Below are 20,410 nucleotides of genomic sequence, written 5' to 3'. Positions count from 1 at the left end.
GAAAAAAAACATACCTCTCGCAAATTTTCGCAAATAATCAACTGTTCAACAAGACATTCTGACAAGAAGCATCTCACCTGCTTTCTCCGCCAAACACGAGAGCCCCGTTACAAGAGCGAGCAGCACCCCTATGAAGAGCATCTGCCCACCGAACAACTCCTTTCGCTTTTTCAGTTGAGCTTTGGTCTTCCGCTGGTTCAGCATCACTTGAAGTGGCCGACTCCGTACCCGGACGGTCCTGGGCATCATGCCAAAGGCTATCCCATCCATGGAGACGTTTTCACCGGGACAGAGTTTCTGGAAACCCGGACAGGGAACGCGGAGGAGTGGAAGGAAGCGGGGAGAAAGACGTGTTCGGAAAGTTACACAACGGGAGAAGTGGGTTGTCGACGTGAACAAAAATGATGTTGGTATGCTATCTTGAGTCGGTTGCGATGTTGTCTTCTATATCACTACGCACGGAAGTGTTGCTGTGCATCGTGGATGTTGCGATAGGATGGAGCGCTCCATGGATGCGTCAGTTCTGTGCCAGTTTTCGCAGGACACGGTCTGCTTCGAGGCTGGGGATGTAGAAGACAGCGCGCTGAAAGGAGGATGGGGAGGGGTGTGTGTGTTTATATGAGCGAGCGAGCGAGCGAGCGAGCGAGCGAGCGAGCGAGCGAGCGAGCGAGCGAGAGAGAGAGAGAGATTATAAAAGTATATAGAAATAGTCATTGAACATTGCAGCTAGATGTGGAGAAAGGACAGAGCGAAGAGAAAAATCCCACTGTGCATAAACTGTATTTCAACAGATATTATATTTCAACAAAGAATGTAATGGGATGACTTTGAATCAATGTGGAAAACTGATTGGATTCGCAAAGTCATCAATGTTAAGGAATTGTGGGGATTTTTATGTATTTTTGTGCGCCCAACTTTTAACTTAAATCCAATAACATGCTTCAAATTTGTGTTGATTTCATGTTGAATTCACGTTAGTTGACAACTCAATCAAATGTAAATCAAAACTAGACGTTGAACTGAAAGTCTGTGCCCAGTGGGATACCTTTTTCAAGTAGCAGGCTTAATTTTGAACGCCAAACTACACGCTCATCGTTGCCCTCTCTTGGATGTAGTATATAACATAATTTCTTTCAGTAGCCTATTGCAGTAGATAGGCCTACCTATACCAACTACTCCGACTCTACATAAACTAAAGTAAGCTATAGACAAATTATGTGTTTTGCAGACCTCTACCTGGCAAAGAATGGCAAATTCAACATTGTAATTGTCCTTTACATGAGAATAGCAGGCACCCATTAGTTTTAATGCACCATATTGCTGGAACAAAATAAAAAATACATTTCATCTTGATGTTCTGGTGGGGGGTGGGGCTGGTGGGGGGTTATACAGACAATAGCCCTATTTGGTAAAAGACCAAGTGGAAATGTGTCCTTTGGTCTGGAGTCCAAATTGGAGATTTTTGGTTACAACCACCGTGTCTTTGTGAGACGTGGTGTGGGTGAACGGATGATCTCCGCATGTGTAGTTCCCACCGTAAAGCATGGAGGAGGAGGTGTTATGGTGTGGGGGTGCTTTGCTGGTGACACTGTCTGTGATGTATTTAGAATTTAAGGCAAACTTAACCAGCATGGCTACCACAGCATTCTGCAGCGATATGCCATCCCATGTGGTTTGGGCTAAGTGGGACTATCATTTGTTTTTCAACAGGACAATGACCCAACACACCTCCAGGCTGTGTAAGGGCTATGTTACCAAGAAGGAGAGTGATGGAGTGCTGCATCAGATGACCTGGCCTCCACTATCCCCCGACCTCAACCCAATTGAGATGGTTTAGGATGAGTCGGACAGCAGAGTGAAGGAAAAGCAGCCAACAAGTGCTCAGCATATGTGGAAACTCCTTCAAGACTGTTGGAAAAGCATTCCAGGTGAAGCTGGTTGAGAGAATTCTAAGAGTGTGCAAAGCTGTCATCAAGGCAAAGGGTGGCTACTTTGAAGAATCTCAAATATAAAATATATTTTGATTTGTTTAACACTTTTTTGGTTACTACAAGATTCCATATGTGTTATTTCATAGTTTTGATGTCTTCACTATTATTATACAATGTAGAAGATAGTATAAATAAAGACAAACCCTGGAATGGGTAGGTCTGTCCAAACTTTTGACTGGTAGTGTATATATTGGGTATAATGTGTACATTTATGTTGCATATATAGGGCGCATTTGTAAAAGAGATCTAGGTCTTAATTTGTCATCCCTGTTAAAGTTAAGGTTAAATAAAAATTCATCTCTCACAAAAACTGATCAACAATGAAAGCACGGATAAGTATAAGGAATTAGGAGAGCTTATACATTGGCTACAATAATTACAAGGACTTTTCATGCACCAAATTGAGGAAATGATTTTCAAGGTATTCCAGTACTTTTACTTTAACTTACTTTCTGAGCTCCAAATTAAAGTTCAAGTAGGCTACTTTAATGCCATTGTATTGTTTAAAATTGCAGGTGTAACATTGAAAACAACATTAATTTATCATGTTATTTCATTACCAGATAATATTGGAATAAGCCCACTAGGCTAAGTAATTTTTGGTAATTATATCCAGAATAATTCATATGAATTGTGATGGGTGTTGCACTATAGTCTATCCTACACAATTGCGCACTGTAGACTTGGTGTCCAATCCGGGCACAATAACATATGAAAAAATTAACACATTACCTTGATACTTTATCTGTTAACTCTAACGAGACCCTGCTGTAAATCAAGCAGACAACAACAGATGATCAACCTCAATTCACTAGGGATATTAGATCCTACGTGGATCCAGGCACAACTGTCTCAGCAGCATAATGAATGAGACCAAAATATTCTGGACATTCCTCACAAACACCTTTTTTCCAGCCCTTGGGCATGCGCCTTAACAGCAGCTGTTCTTCACTTGACTGTCATTCGGAAAATTCGAGAAGGGTGCAACTGTGGGCAACAATTTGTGCGTTCCTGCATGTGGGCATTCCTGCATCTGCAGGAATTACTCTTTATACTTATATTGGTTAATTTTTAAGCTAGGACAAAGGCGGGAGGTGGGGGCGCTCCAGTACAGTAGGTGGTGTTAATGCACAATAACGTTGGATGCCAGCCGCCAATAAACCCCCACAGAAGAAGGGGCGGATGTGACAACGGTAGCTAGCTAGCCATACACCGGTAGACAGTGTCCTTCACCCCCGTCTGTCGGCCACTGTTTTCCCACAGTCCTGTAAATGATGTTAAGGGCAAGTGTTCGGCAGGCGGGAGCGAAGGACACTGTGCTAGCTTAGCCAGCTAGTCCATTACATGGCAGGCGGGGGCTAAACCGGTGCTAGGTAAACTATGTGTGCTAGCTAACTAGCAAGCTAGAACATGGTATCGCCCCAGTCTCCAGCCTGCTGTGCTAGCGGGAGGCAGGGGCGACCAGAAGACAGTGTCCTTTGCCCCCGCCTTTCGGCCACTGTTTTCCCACAGTTCTGTTAATGACGGCAAGGGCAGGTGTTTGGCAGGCGGGAGCGAAGGACACTGTGCTAGCTTAGCCAGCTAGTCCGTTACACGGTGGGCGTGGGCTACACCGGGTGCTAGGTAGCTACATGTGCTAGCTAACTAGCAAGCTAGCACATGGTATCGCCCCAGCCTCCCACTTACTGTGCTAGCGGGAGGTAGGGGCGACCAGTAGACAGTGTCCTTCATCCCCGCCTGTCAGACACTGTTTTCCCGCAGTTCTGTTAACGACACAGGCAGGTGTACGGCATGTGGGAGCAAAATACAATGTCTACTGGTGTCGACCCTGCTAGCTAGCAAGGAGGACTCCAGGAGAAGGGGGCGAAAAAACTCAGATAATACTTTTATTTCCCTTTTGACCCACATTCAAAAGTGTCACATGTATGAAGATGTGCTGGGGGGTTCATAAAGGAACCAATGAGATGCTTGAGGGGAGTTTCTGCAGATGCAGGAATGCCCACATGCAGGAACGCCCCAAATTGCGGGCTGCAGTTGCACACTATTGGAAAATTCCTTCCTGGATTTGATGATGATGTGTGAAAATATCATGGATTAACTAATCAGCTGGACACCAAATGCGCATCCAACAAGTATTATGCATAATTATTGAAGAACCACATTAATGACAGGTTTAGGTTTTAAGTATTAAGGTAAGGTGACTGTTTCGGTAAGAAGCATTCGATTTTGTAATCGCATGTATTATTTTGGATTTGTGTGCCCATGAAAACTGTTTTCAACCAGTAACATAAAGATACACGAAATGTTACACGAAATGTTACGTAGTTACACTGCATTTCTGAGATCTCTATACAAAAAACTGTCCGACAGCTAGATCCAGGATTCTTACAGGGTTCAAGTTCAATGTCTAATTTAACTGATTCATACGTAATACATGACATAACAACAACTTACGCTGCCATAAATGCGAGGACAGAAAAGTAATGTTTTCTGTTACACGATTTTGGACAAATCCGTCAAGACACCAATCATGATAAAGGGTTAAACATAGCTTTTAAATAAACTCATGAATTTGATTGAATATAGCTATGATCCCCGATTATATCTTAATGTAATGACATGAAAAAAATTGGCAGATTATCATCAATGACTTATCAACAGCTGTAACAAGTTGTCCAGTGTAGGAAATCTTAATTGGTACCGTACTTTATAGAAAGACCCACACACACTGTGGGTGAATGTCAATCTCAATCGTACACCGCACCACTTTCCTCTCTCTTTTCCTTCATTATCTCCAGCAGTGGAGGTTGACCTCTTCTAACCTGGTGTGACACAGTTTGCACCCACATCACTCTGCCTTTGATGCACTCCACTCATCATCAGGTTCATGTCCAGTATCAGCATCCATATACAGTATGTAGTATGAAGTAGTCAGCCTCAACAGACTTAACAACAGGCTGACCCCCCCCCCCCCCCCCCCTACACACACAGTGATCCCACACACTCCAGCTGATTGGGATCAAAGGTAACACCTTCTGATCCTCCCAAGCCAGAAACATTCGTGGCACATTCTAACGGCGTACATGCCATCACATGAGTAACCCCTGACTCTTTTATTATCATTTTATAAGGTGTCTTCCTCTAGCTTTTCCATGTGAACAATGTTTTAAATGTATTTTTTTATTCCGAGTTACTTGTACATACCTTAAGTTAAAGATGGAATCCGCAGTAGGGGAAACAGCGCCACTGTCCACCTCACGGCTGTTATTGTTTTTGTTTTGTTGACTAAGCAGAGCTGGGGAGCATCGTGCATCGTGGTAAAAACATTTCACTACATATGCTGCTGTTCTATCACGCGTAACATGGCATTTTCACCATTAAGGAATCCAGCTTTAAGATGTGGCCCTGTAAAGTGCATAAGATCATGCCCAGTGAGCACCGTCTAACGCCAATGTCCATAGACATTGAAAAGACGTTGAAATTTGGTCTGTCCACAGATGTCGTTTTTTGGTCCGGTCCGGACAGGCCTTGATATGAACATCCACAGATGTACAGACTTGATTTGGCCCAAACATAGACGCCTATGTTTCACAAGTTTTGACAGCACGGGACAACACAGTACAGTAGAGTAGAGCACAGCATAGTACAGTACAGTAGAGCACAGCAGAGTACAGTATAATGTACTATATTGTATTGTACTGTACTTTTTAACTTTCATTCTGAACCGAAAATGAACCTGATTTCAGCGTCTGGAAAATACATATTTTAGATTTTCAACGTCATTTTGAAATAGTTTTGATATTACTGAATCGGAGTAAAGGCAACATTGATGTACCTTTTTTGGTGAGCCTGTTGCAGCATAATCTTGTATGATTGGCAGAGATACTTGATAATGACATCATAGGATGGAGGCATCCTCAGGCCCAGCTATCCCATAATGACCTCTGATGGAGGGTGTGGTGTTCGCCAATGAGCTGCCAGATTAGAGCTACAGCTCCTTGGCCCACACTCACACAATCTCACTCTCACACACTCATATGCTCACACAAATACACACCACATGCACACACTTCCTGTTTGTGGGATTGAGCATAATCCTAGTCCAGAGCGCATCAAAGCAGTGATTCAGGACATTGAAAAATGTAATCAAATGGATTATGATGAGAAAATGAATTTTTGATTCAGTCCCACTGAGAATGTCTGCTGCCTTAGAGGGAAGGAGAAAGTCTGGTTTAAAGACATGATGAACTTGAGATTGAAGAGTTTTGATAGGTTAGCCTCGCTAGCCCAAGCAGACCTTGGAGGTATCATCAACATTCTCTATTTTTTCCATACGTTTATCCCTCTGTTATTCTCTTTCCCTGTCTCCGATCCTCTTGTGCACTCATTCGCTCGTGCACTTTTCCTCCCTCTCTCTCAGCCATGCTGTTCATTCTTTCATCTCTAGTGTGTGATCTCTCTCTCTCTCTCTCTCTCTCTCTCTCTCTCTCTCTCTCTCTCTCTCTCTCTCTCTCTCTGGCATGATTTGTCTCTGTCCAGTCTTTGATGTGCTGTTAGCCTTGCATTGTCCTCTAACTCAGTGTGATTCTGTGTGAAGCTGGTTTCAGTTCAATACAGCTCAGTTTTTTCCTTCTTTTGATCAATAGAGACAGAGGTTTTGTTTTCCCAGTTAAAAGGCTTCATACTGTATCAGAGTGGCCAGCTGTGTAGGTGAATGCATCACTCAGACGCATCACTCAATGCATCACTCAGTGGTGGCCATGTAATTTCAGACAGCCTCAGGTAGATATTGTCATTAACCTGTCTAAACCAGGGATGGGCAACTTTGATGGGGGTGGGGGCCACAAAAAAATGGAACTCATCATGAGGGGCTGCAGTGGCTCGTGGGTCTGTGTACCCACATCCATAATTATTTGTATTTCTTTTTAGCTCCTGCAAGTCAGTCTGGATAAGAGTGTCTGTTAAATGACTCAAATGTAAAACATTTAAATGCCAATAAACAATGAATATGCAGTATGACAGTGTTTAACCAGTAGCAGAGAAGTCTTTCTTTTTCTAGTATGTTTTATTCTAAATATCCATGTTTTTATTTATTTTATTTGTGATTTTTGTGTGATTTTTTTTGTGTTATTCTTTCTTAAAACTGCATTGTTGGTTAAGGGCTTGTAAGTAAGCATTTCACTGTAAGGTCTACTTCTGTTGTATTCGGCGCATGTGACAAATAAAATGTAATTTTATTTGATTCATGTGTTGTTAATGCCATCAACTCTCAATGGACCACAAGCTCCTTCCCTCACTGTACTCTGGTGTGAGAGATAGATTACAATGAATTAGATCCTTTCAATTAAAATGAGCAATTTGTGTGTAATCAATTAGCTTAATTTCTCAGGGATCAAGTTATATTTCAACAAAATAATGTTGTAGGAATGCTGATCTTATCTGTTTCTAACTACAGAAACAATTTCAGAACAATTTGAGATGGTTGGTGTCATGGCTTGCTGAATTGAAATGGAACGACCCAAAGGGCAGACAGCTTTGTACAGTATGTCAACATGTATATCATTCTGTGTATCAAAGGGATCTATGGTAAAGCCATGAAATGACATCTGTGCTCTCCATTTCCACATGACAGTGCCACCTCAGGGATTAAATCAATAAGAGGCGTTTAATGACTTGATACCCGTGTCATATTAATGCTACTGTCCTCATTATCCTGTTGCTGCCTCCCCTGAATACCAATGTCTCCTGGTTTAGCAGGACAGTCAGAGAAGTAACTGGAGTGACAAGCTAGCTTCTTGTTTCAGAAGGTTGAACGGTCAGAGTGAGTGTGTTATCTACTTGGGGATACAAGGATGCGGGTTTGAATACACATATACATTTTTGCAGGTGTCCCTGAAAGAGAACTGTAAAATTGTGTCTTCAACAACAGTGGTGCTCATTGGGTGACAAATCCAGAAACGACCTGCCGCTGGCACTGAGTAAAACCTGTGTGTCTATGTATGCTGATGACTCAACACTGTACACATTAGCTACCACAGCAAGTGAAATCACTGCAACACTTAACAAAGAGCTGCTGTCAGTTTCAGAATGAGTGGCAAGAAATAAACTGGTTAAAAATATTTCTAAAACGAAAAGCATTGTATTTGAGGAAGTTGAGGAGACTAAACTGCTTGGTGTAACCCTGGATTGTAAACTGTCATGGTCAAAACATATTGATGCAACGGTAGCTAAGATGGGGAGAGGTCTGTCCATAATTAAATGCTACTCTGCTATCTTTACAACATTATCAACAAAACAAGTACCACAGGCCCTAGTTTTGTCGCACCTGGACTACTCTCCAGTCATATGGTCAAGTGCCACAAAGAGGGACATAGGCACATTACAATTGGCCTAGAACAACCAGCATGGCTGGCCCTTAGATGTACACGGACAGCCAGCATTGATAATATGCATGTCAATCTCTCCTGGCTCAGGGTGAAGGAGAGATTGACTGCGTCACTGCTTTTCTTTGTGAGAGGTTGATAGATTAATTATTAATGACTAATTATTACACCCTGAAACTGTGTATAATGTGTTAGAAATGTGTGAGTGTAGGACCAGTAAAGGCTATGGCATTGAGCCACTATTTAGCAATGTGAGTAAGAGTTAGGCCAGACAACAAAGACAACTGAGAAACTAAGATAAAGAGGCCTCCCAATTTTAGGGAGGGGAGAAACTGTTATGAAAACATGGTGCAGAATATTGTGAGAACGGCAATAACTGAGTAATGCAGGGAGTAGGATATGTGTGTATGTATGTGTGTATGCAAGTGTGTATATATGTGTGTGTGTGAACTGAAGGTCAGTAGAGCAGTTTTAGAGTGGAAAACTACAGCCCGCCTACAGAGGTGAGGGATTTATTTTTGTATGACGTATGAGTATAAAAGATGGACTCTGAAATTGTGATGGCAGAATTCTCAATGAATAAATATCTCTGACTATGCAGACCGGGACTCTGGCCGTTACTTAAATCCCAAAAGACTTACAACCTTTTGGGAGACGCACAGAGACACTAAAATAGTTTGTTAAATAATTCACATAACAGCTTGGTCCTTCTGAGCCGGACTCCAATACCCTGTTTCTGTCATTCCAGGTAACTCTGAAAACCGTTGACGGGCGAATGATACATTCGTAAATAGAAAGTCCTGCCCTTTGACATTAAGGGTTAAAACAGGCCAGAGGACACCTGATTAATGACAGAGACGGTGACGGAATCCAAACCTACATTGAATCTCGGCTGCAAGGATAAGGTCAGTAGTCTTTATTCATTACTTGGTGAAATTGATTTGAGAACTTGCTAAAATATTGAAAAGTAGCAAATTGATCAATGTGTAGCCATTTTAAGTGAAATGTAGGGGACTGTCAGGAATTATCAAGATTACATTGTGAGGATAGACTCCTCCGTAGAGTAGGAGATAATTCTGGGGGACTAGTCAACCTGTTGGTGGGTCCGTAACGATTCACGGTAATAGGCCATTACCAAAAGAAACTACCCGGTGTTGAAATAGAAGGAACTATTAAAAGTACACCTATGGGATGGAACCTGTAAGAGATTATTGAACAGTCAACAAATAATCCGGGTTAAACAAATACAAAAAGTACACCAGAAGGAATTAAAATAGCATGTGTGAGAAATAGAATATTAGTAAAGTCAAAAGTCACAAACAACTGTAGATTTTGCTGTAACTCTATCCGTTCTGGAGCCTTATAAACTCCAGGTTACCGATATAACACCAATAATCATGTAAGGTTGTATACGTGTGAGACCTAATGTTTGCTCAAAAGTCACATGAATAATTCCAGGTGGTTGTATAGAGGAGGGAGAACCCATTCCTGTTGTATGAGACTGTCAGGAATTGTCAAGATTACATTGTGGGGATCAATCCCTCTGTAAAAGTATGAGATGATTCTGGGGGACTAGTCAAGATTACATATACAGGAAGGGGTGATTCAAGGTGTTGTTGTGTGAAGCTATTTTGAATTACTTGTTAAATTGACTTGTTATATAGAAGAGGTGGCTAAGGGATTTTTAACAGTACCAACCATGGGGGGGCAAATCCTCACAAGAGGTCCCAGAATTTACTGGGGACTAGAAATACTTGATGTAATTAAAATGGAATCCAGGGATAGAAGAAATCTCCATTATGTAACCAGGTGGAGGGAGAGGTATGGTTTTGAGGGACATCTAGACGCAGATAAACTCGAATCCATGCTTAAACAGATACATAAGGTGTGTAAAGGAGAAATAAGCAGTGAGAGAGAGAGAGAGAGTAGGAGGGGGCCAGTACCCACTGATAGCCTTACCTAATCTATTGGCGGGGAATGAAAGGGGCCCCAGCAACCTTAGATGTATACAGTAATAATAATAATATGCCATTTAGCAGACAGGCCATGAACACAGAGGACGTGGCCAGAGCGGTAGAAGGAATGACCCACCCCAAAACAGGAATAGTAAGGTTTGGGCTGCCGTTAGAGGGCAGTGGGTTTCAGGGGATGCCCAGAGGACACTTTTGCCATGGGCCGATCACGGAGAGTATGTTGGGAAAATAACTGAATTGTGTAATAGCCTCAGAGAGACATGCAATCCATCATGAGCAGAATAACAGACAGGACAGAGCCAAGAAAGAAGAGGAAGATGCAGAGTAACTAATTGCCACTCTGGGAGAGATGGCGGGTAGAACTAGAAACGTAGGAGAGAGAGGAGATAAGGCAGGATAGAGTGAAGGCCACGGGGGGGGGGGGGGGGGAATAGGGGCTTTAACTGTAACAAGGGAGGGCACTTCGCAAAATAATGTGAGGCCCCGTGTAAATACTGTGGCAAGATAGGCCATAACTTTTCCCGCTGCAAACATAAAGGAGAGGGCAAGAAGGGAAACCGGGGAGAGAAAAGAGAGAAAAGAGAGAAGAGAGAGAGAGAGAAGTCCATCAAATCAAATCAAATCAAATCAAATTTTATTGGTCACATGCGCCGAATACAACAGGTGCAGACATTACAGTGAAATGCTTACTTACAGCCCTTAACCAACAGTGCATTTATTTTAAACAAAAAAAGTAAGAATAAAACAACAACAAAAAAAGTGTTGAGGAAAAAAAGAGCAGAAGTAAAATAAAGTGACAGTAGGGAGGCTATATATACAGTAAAATAAAGTGACAGTAGGGAGGCTATATATACAGGGGGGTACCGTTGCAGAGTCAATGTGCGGGGGCACCGGCTAGTTGAGGTAGTTGAGGTAATATGTACATGTGGGTAGAGTTAAAGTGACTATGCATAAATACTTAACAGAGTAGCAGCAGCGTAAAAAGGATGGGGTGGGGGGGCAGTGCAAATAGTCCGGGTAGCCATGATTAGCTGTTCAGGAGTCTTATGGCTTGGGGGTAGAAGCTGTTGAGAAGTCTTTTGGACCTAGACTTGGCACTCCGGTACCGCTTGCCGTGCGGTAGCAGAGAGAACAGTCTATGACTAGGGTGGCTGGAGTCTTTGACAATTTTGAGGGCCTTCCTCTGACACCGCCTGGTATAGAGGTCCTGGATGGCAGGAAGCTTGGCCCCAGTGATGTACTGGGCCGTACGCACTACCCTCTGTAGTGCCTTGCGGTCAGAGGCCAAGCAGTTGCCATACCAGGCGGTGATGCAACCAGTCAGGATGCTCTCGATGGTGCAGCTGTAGAATTTTTTGAGGATCTGAGGACCCATGCCAAATCTTTTTAGTCTCCTGAGGGGGAATAGGCTTTGTCGTGCCCTCTTCACGACTGTCTTGGTGTGTTTGGACCATGATAGTTCGTTGGTGATGTGGACACCAAGGAACTTGAAGCTCTCAACCTGTTCCACTACAGCCCCGTCGATGAGAATGGGGGCGTGCTCAGTCCTCTTTTTTTTCCTGTAGTCCACAATCATCTCCTTTGTCTTGGTCACGTTGAGGGAGAGGAGAGGTTGTTGTCCTGGCACCACACGGCCAGATCTCTGACCTCCTCCCTATAGGCTGTCTCATCGTTGTCGGTGATCAGGCCTACCACTGTTGTGTCGTCGGCAAACTTAATGATGGTGTTGGAGTCGTGCCTGGCCATGCAGTCATGGGTGAACAGAGAGTACAGGAGGGGACTGAGCACGCACCCCTGAGGGGCCCCCGTGTTGAGGATCAGTGTGGCAGATGTGTTGTTACCTACCCTTACCACCTGGGGGCGGCCCGTCAGGAAGTCCAGGATCCAGTTGCAGAGGGAGGTGTTTAGTCCCAGGATCCTTAGCTTAGTGATGATCTTAGAGGGCACTATGGTGTTGAATGCTGAGCTGTAGTCAATGAATAGCATTCTCACGTAGGTGTTCCTCTTGTCCAGGTGGGAAAGGGCAGTGTGGAGTGCGATAGAGATTGCATCATCTGTGGATCTGTTGGGGCGGTATGCAAATTGGAGTGGGTCTAGGGTTTCTGGGATTATGCTGTTGATGTGAGCCATGACCAGTCTTTCAAAGCACTTCATGGCTACAGACGTCAGTGCTACGGGTCGGTAGTCATTTAGGCAGGTTATCTTAGAGTTCTTGGGCACGGGGACTATGGTGGTCTGCTTGAAACATGTTGGTATTACAGACTCAGTCAGGGACATGTTGAAAATGTCAGTGAAGACACTTGCCAGTTGGTCAGCACATGCTCAGAGTACACGTCCTGGTAATCCGTCTGGCCCTGCGGCCTTGTGAATGTTGACCTGCTTAAAAGTCTTACTCACATCGGCTACGGAGAGCGTGATCACATAGTCGTCCGGAACAGCTGGTGCTCTCATGCATGCTTCAGTGTTGCTTGCCTCGAAGCGAGCATAGAAGTGGTTTAGCTCGTCTGGTAGGCTTGTGTCACTGGGCAGCTCGCGGCTGTGCTTCCCCTTGTAGTCTGAAATAGTTTTCAAGCCCTGCCACATCCGACGAGCGTCAGAGCCAGTGTAGTATGATTCAATCTTAGACCTGTATTGACTCTTTGCCTGTTTGATGGTTCGTCGGAGGTCATAGCGGGATTTCTTATAAGCGTCCGGGTTAGAGTCCCGTTCCTTGAAAGCGGCAGCTCTACCCTTTAGCTCAGTGCGGATGTTTCCTGTAATCCATGGCTTCTGGTTGGGGTATGTACGTACGGTCACTGTGGGGACGACATCATCGATGCACTTATTGATGAAGCCAGTGACTGATGTGGTGTACTCCTCAATGCTGTCTGAAGAATCCCTGAACATGTTCCAGTCTGTGCTAGCAAAACAGTCCTGTAGCTTAGCATCTGCGTCATCTGACCACTTTTTTATTAACCGAATCACTGGTGCTTCCTGCTTCAGTTTTTGCTTATAAGCAGGAATCAGGAGGATAGAGTTATGGTCAGATTTGCCAAATGGAGGGCGAGGGAGAGCTTTGTATGCGTCTCTGTGTGTGGAGTAAAGGTGGTCTAGAGTTTTTTTCCCTCTGGTTGCACATTTAACATGCTGGTAGAAATTAGGTAGAACGTATTTAAGTTTCCCTGCATTAAAGTCCCCGGCTACTAGGAGCGCTGCATCTGGATGAGCGTTTTCCTGTTGATTAATGGCCTTGTACAACTCATTCAGTGCAATCTTAATGCCAGCATTGGTTTGTGGTGGTAAATAGACAGCTATGAAAAATATAGATGAAAACTCTCTTGGTAAATAGTGTGGTCTACAGCTTATCATAAGATACTCTACCTCAGGCGAGCAAAACCTCGAGACTTCCTTAGTATTTGATTTTGTGCACCAGCTGTTGTTTACAAATATACAGAGACCGCCACCCCTTGTCTTACCAGAGTCAGACGTTCTATCCTGCCGATGTAGCGTATAGCCTGCTAGCTGAATGTTATCATTGTTGTCGTTCAGCCACGACTCCGTGAAACATAAGATATTACAGTTTTTAATGTCCCGTTGGTAGGATAACCGTAATCTTAAATCGTCAATTTTATTCTCAAAAGATTGAACGTTGGCTAATAGGATTGATGGAAGAGGCAGTTTACTCGCTCGCCGTCGGATCCTTACAAGGCACCCGGATCTGCGTCCGCGATATCTCTGTCTCTTCCTCACGCGAATGACGGGGATCTGGGCCTTGTCGGGTGTCTGTAGGATATCCTTCGCGACCGCCTCGTTGAAGAAAAAATCTTCGTCCAATCCGAGGTGAGTAATCGCTGTCCTGATATCCAGAAGCTCTCTTTGGTTTGTCGTATATGATGAATGGTGATCATTATTGCTGTCAACAAAAGGAGTCTGCTCATACTGAACATTGATCATAAGGTTTATTCAAACCACAATATTAAAGCATATGTACAGACCCGCGGTGTCCGGAGAACGGCTCCCCGATTGCTATGGCCGTTCTAACTCTCCGCCGTTCTTCCCCCCTTTATATAGCCTTCCAAGAGTTGAATGGCTCCCTCTACTGTTCAATCCCCGTATCTTACAACCCACTTCCTGTCTGTCATATGTGGCGTCACGCTAAAACCTTCCTTCTTGATACCAAAAATCAACCTTCTTTCAGTTCCATTTAAACAACATTTAACACCATCATATTGTCAATACACTACATTCCCCCCTTTCGAGACAACCTAAACGTCTCGAAACCAAACAGAATAAGATTATAACAAGTAACAATTTATCTCATTGAGTATCTTTAACATTAAACCAAAACATTCTTCTCTAGAGCGTAAATTCCTTTCTATGCAATAACTGTTTATGAAGTGGGAATACATTACTATGGCATATGAAGAAATCTCTATGGAGTGTAAGAGCGAAAAACTGTCTGGCAGCCATCCTTTCAGATATCCCTCCATCAATCAAGACAGTAAAATTCTCTCACGGTCCCTCTGCCCCAGGCAACCACCGTCGGTACTCCAGATAACCTCATAACTCATGTAAATGCATTTGAAAGTATGATGCAACTAAACACACATGTAAGCCCCTGCAAACAAAATCCTATCCAATAACATCCATTGTACGGCTGGTCAACCCATTGGACCGGACAATGAAACTCTCCCTTCCTAGCCTCTCTGTCCCTAAACATTCACCGAAATAAACAAAAACATCTAAGATCCTTACATGTAGTCAATAACATCAAACATCATTCTACCAAAATTAATACCTAAAAATATGACACAATTATGTATTACATATGTCTATATTTCATTGCAAACACTGGAATGTAGTCCACTACACTTCATCTCCCTGTAGTGTCCTCTTCCAATGGACTTGTTGATGATGGAATCAGCCACACCCTCCTTGTTTCATCTCCTCCAGTCATATTGTCCCTTCATATTGTCTTTGTTTGAGTATTCCAATCTCCACATGTTCTCCCAAATGCTTCTGGAATGACAAGAAAATAAACGACCAAACAGTATCTTTTGCAAAACAAACACTTTCAAATTAAACCTCAATTTCACCTAAGAATTTAAAAAATGATATATAAATGATGCATGAATCACATAAACCTATTCCCCCCTTTGATTCATAAATCATACCAACATCACCCCAATGTTGAAAAAAAAATAAATAAATTGAAAAATCATCAAAATGATATTTATCCATCAGTAGTCCATCCATCTTCCTCCAGATCTGGAACAGTCAACACCGGCATCTGAGTGTTGTCTCCAGGAATCACTCTCCAACCTATCTCAATATCATAACTTTCTCAAAGATCAGTAACAAATTACAAACATCACAGTGTTATCAAAGCTGAAACTAAAATCTGACCCATCACTGCCCCTACTGGCCTAATTGATCTTGCAACCAAATCTTCTCAGATCTCCCAAACACATCCCTTATAATGCATCTATAACCCCAGTGATCTTATCTGAACTATCTGGACTCAAAGTATAACTAATATTTATCAATATGATCTTCCCAAATGTTACACCATACCATGAATAAAGTCCCCCCTTCTCCCTGACCTTATCCTTCAATGATAGGCTTGAAGACTATGACATGTCGCCATGTCACCCTTTTAACCCTAGATTTAGCTGTGTCCAATGCTATCCCTCTTATAATGGTAAAACCTCATATGGAAGCTTCAACGTTGACATGTAACAAAATCCTTTCCATCCATAATGTAAGAATATATATTTTATCATCACAAACCCACCAAATATCTCTAAAATTCTCCATAGTTACATTGTCAGTCAAAAGCTAATCGTTCCACCATCAAAGTCCTGCTTTTCTTACTACCTGCTACCTAAAAAGTAACATATTTCTCATTACTACCCTTAAGGTCATGCTTATCCAAAGTTATCATATAACATCCCAATCTGATCTTCCCATAAACACACCCCTTACCTCATATGTTTTATTAGAATAAAACAACTTTTAGCCCTCAATGTTTCACCTGAATACTTCAGGATTCTGTTGTTACCTGCTTTTCCTTTCCCATTTAACAATTCCCATATTAATTCACTTAACCCAATTCCACCTAACCCTAGGCTTAAACCACTGTTCTGACAACGACATTATTCTATCTGTCAATGACTGTTGCTGATACCACAGTCATGACAAATCATAAGACTGAACCACACCTGATAGAGGCCGCGCGACCGTCTAACATGTCCGGTGCTGGAATCCTCAACAGACATGGACCCTCAAGATTCCTCACTGATCTTACAGAATGAGTTAATCTATCTCTAATTTCCACAACAGAAGAACGAGCGGTACTGATCAGATACCTCTCCCTGTCTGTCATCAAAATCAAAGACCTCATCCTGTCCTCCATGATGAATCTATATTCTCTCTACTACTATCTGTTCTCCTATTTTAACCCCATTCGTACTATCATTGACAGCACTCTCCATCCGTAACATAACCCATGAGTCTACAATCCCCCATTTAATTTCAGAAAAGTTGTTGTCGATGTCATACTCCCTCTTTTGCTATTGCCATCGTATCACTAATCCCCTCCAAAGTCACCATCAAAGTAGTTGATTTAGCTGCTGTATCAACCCTAATTACTTCTAGTGCAAAAGTTCCCATTCCCATTATCCTCTGTGTCTTATCTACTGTTGGAGTGACTGTAATCTACTCTTCCTGAACTCCTTTGGTGACTGTGGAGGCTACAAACCTTAACTCTTCCATTATAAGCGTTACTTTATGAATTACATAGCCCTTTAACCAATAATTCCTAACCGGAACAACTTCTAATGCTTGCACTAGATAAGTATACAAATATTCTCCCTGACCTTTCTCTGTAACATTACGCAACATAAGTGAAAAGTCACTCCTAACCCTCTTCTAAACTATACCTCCTTTTACTCCTGGTCCTGATAACAATACTTATTCTCCATAATTATCTCTCCATATGGGAGAAACGTCCCCATCCTAAACCCTAATAAGTATTTTTCCCCCTAAAATTGGTGCTGTATTGGTTCCCTTATAATCAAATGCGACATATCCATGACTCCAATACCTATCAATGTTGAAAGAGCTAACCTGCTTCTCACTGTTGTTACAACAGACCGAAGTGTGAATGTCCCTAGCCACTCCCAGTTTTTCCCCCAATATAAAAGTTGTCTTTGCTTGTCCTTCCATCCATCACCACTAGTGTCACCTTTTCCCCAAATCTCAGTCCTTTCTCTAAATCCCTGACTTTCAAACTTTTGATTACACAAAATACACCCATAATTACCTTGATCTCCCTGCTGGGAACTGTAAATATAGATACTCAATCACCCTCAATCTTCTCTTATCATTCAGCAACACATACTTTCTCAATGCATCTGCTCCTAACCGATCTAAACTCCTACCCTATCTTCCCACTAAACTTTAAAATGTCCTTCCTCACTGTTCTCTCTCTGTCTTACTACTAACTTTGAAACTTAGCTTACTGTCTCAGAGTTCTTCCAACCCTAATCTACTCCTAACTTATTTTAATCTAATCTTTTCTCTCATAACATTTAAAACCTTTTCCCCTGATTTTCACAAAATCCCTTACCACCAAATTTGTAGAATATGTGATTGGGAAAGTTCCCCACCTGCTTCTGACTCATTACACACAGACTTGGCAAAACGACTAACCACCTTTTAGCCTAGCCTGAAATCCCTTAGTGTAAGAATGTAACCCAGAATAATAATCACCCCTTTTAACTTTTCAGACAGATTGTCTTAATAGACAGTCTAGTGTACATCTTATTGTACAATTCAATTCTCTTCCCAACACTGCAATAACAGTATCTTCTAATATTAGTATGTCTATTTTGATTAACTGTTTTACTACCTCAAATCCCTATCCTAATTCGTTATCAATTAGTGAGATGTTTAACCTCTTTAGGCCTAAACCCAAATAAGTTTTTCCCCTATTCACTATCACTTCTAATGGCCGGTTGTTTCAACTGTTAGCTATTTTCTCTTCTCCTCTAATCGAGGCTCTCAGCAATGCACCCCCCTTCCGGATCTTCTAGACACTAACAGGTGCCATTATGTGTCTGTCCAGAAACTGGCTTTGGATATGAATCAACTGGTACCCCCTTGGCTGGTACAATTGCACTATCAATATTGTTCAGTTGAAGCTGTAACAGTGATTGTTGATTTGGTTCACTCTGATTCTTCATAACCAACACTTATTTTCTTCTTCTCCACCACCAGTTATAAGTTGTATTTGATTGAGTTTTCTTCGTCCTGTTCTTCTCGTCGTTGACATATCAGTATTCTTCAAAAGGTTCTCTTCTAAGTTCTGTCCTCGAAATATCATCTTCCATCATCTTCTTACTAGTGGGCTCTTCTTGACCTCAATGTGTTCTTCTCCTTCCATTCTTGAATTCTTCATCCAGTCGTGTTACTTCTTATTCGATTTATCCAGGCATGATAAGCAATCTGCCTATATCTCCATTTCTTCTTTGCTCTTGTACCCTTCTTTCTTCAACCTTCATCAGAGATCAAGTCTCCAGTATCCTTCTTTCCTCTCTTGCCACTTCCTTCTGATCACAGAGTCACCTCCACCCATGGCCTCTCATCAATCACTCTCATCTTCATCCTCCTCATCTTCTTTAAGTTCCCAGACATCCCGGTTTTCCTTCCTTCTGGAGTTTTGAATTCATCTTCATCGTCGTTTCTGCTTGTATTCATCTTCATCTCTGATGCCATAATCACCATGCTAGATGATCACTGAAAGCTTCCTTCTCGTAAGGTGGGTGTCTTTTTGCTGAATCCGTATGTGAGAAAGGTGTACCAACATCTGCCATTAGTCCCTCCAACACCACTCTCTAACCCTACTTCGATTAAAAAATGACTATTTTAATCAATTTTCCCCTATATCAAGCCTTTTATGTTCCTTTATTGTGAACTATGTTATTTTAGACTGTATAGCCTATGGCTTCCCCCCTTAAATTATTAATATAACCCTAACAACCCCAAAAAAAAAATACCAAAAAAAAAAAAAAATTTTTTTTCCTCCTCCCCAAAAAATCATATTAAATAAAATATAAATATTAAAAAATTGAATTAAATGCCTTATTCAAAAACCCTTTAATTAAAAAATAAAAAACCAATTAAAAACTCAATTAAAAATTATGAATAATTTAAAACCAATGTTTTATTCCTATATCACCAATTTATCAATTAGTGTTGACTATCTTACCACAACCCATCAACTGCCAGTAAATGCAAGTTAGTCATCTTCAGACTAAAATACCCATAAACAAAGCCTTCTAACCTTACAACCCTTCAATACTCCAATTCCCATCAAACCCCAGTGATACACAGAGCCTCCAAAATGCAATTTTTAATGAAATAGTATTTGCCAAGCCTATGTGAAATTGTCATAACATCACATATTTTGTTAGGATGATTTTGTGTACTAGCCTGATCTGATCCTCTCGTCTGCCTCGTCACACCTTGTCACGTGACGCACACGTCAGCCCCTCCTCTCTCCTGTCGTATCGTATCGTATTGCTCCACTCATATGACAGGAAAAAAACAGAGACACAGAATAACATCTTAGTAGTTAATGCAATCCCTGAGTTATTTCAACCATTCAATATTCGTTCGTTCTACATTATTCACTATAAGACTAAAATCAGAACTACATAGATCGCTCAAAAACATTATTTTATTTTATTTTAACAAAACATTTTTATTTTAATCCGTCATTTAATTCAATGCATTATTCTTCGCCAACATATATTTAATTTATCAATTCAATAGGACACACCACAAGTTTCATCTTTAACCAATCTTTAAACTAGAATACTCGTGCTAAAATCTCTCTGTCTGTGTGTTTCTCCGTCTCCCTGCAGCCCCCAGATGGGACCTATGACCCTAACCAACCATTTTGTTTTGTAGGCTGAGCACAACCGCATGTCGTAGATTTAGTGCCGTAAACCAAAACGTGTCCTAATCTCGTGTCATAAACTCCCCCTTTCTGTAGTGTAGTGTCGCAAAATCATGCACA

At 41.9% G+C, this 20,410-nt stretch overlaps 1 protein-coding gene across 1 annotated transcript in view; it reads right to left on the bottom strand.

Annotated features, from left to right (window-relative positions):
- LOC311135360 (sodium/potassium/calcium exchanger 3-like) overlaps positions 1-270 on the bottom strand; it is a gene marked incomplete at both ends in the record, with an annotated part of 115,948 nt that extends 115,678 nt beyond the window's left edge. Inside the window, one exon of the mRNA XM_084169302.1 lies at positions 78-270. Coding sequence (XP_084025428.1) covers positions 78-270 — 193 coding nt within the window. The remainder of the gene's footprint in view (positions 1-77) is intronic.
- Positions 271-20,410: the final 20,140 nt, after the last annotated feature.

The sequence above is a fragment of the Coregonus lavaretus genome (genome assembly GCF_964263955.1).
Source record: "Coregonus lavaretus genome assembly, chromosome: 1".
Lineage (NCBI taxonomy): Eukaryota > Metazoa > Chordata > Actinopteri > Salmoniformes > Salmonidae > Coregonus > Coregonus lavaretus.
The sequence above is the reverse complement of the archived record's forward strand: the minus strand, read 5'-3'. Positions and strand labels throughout refer to the sequence as shown.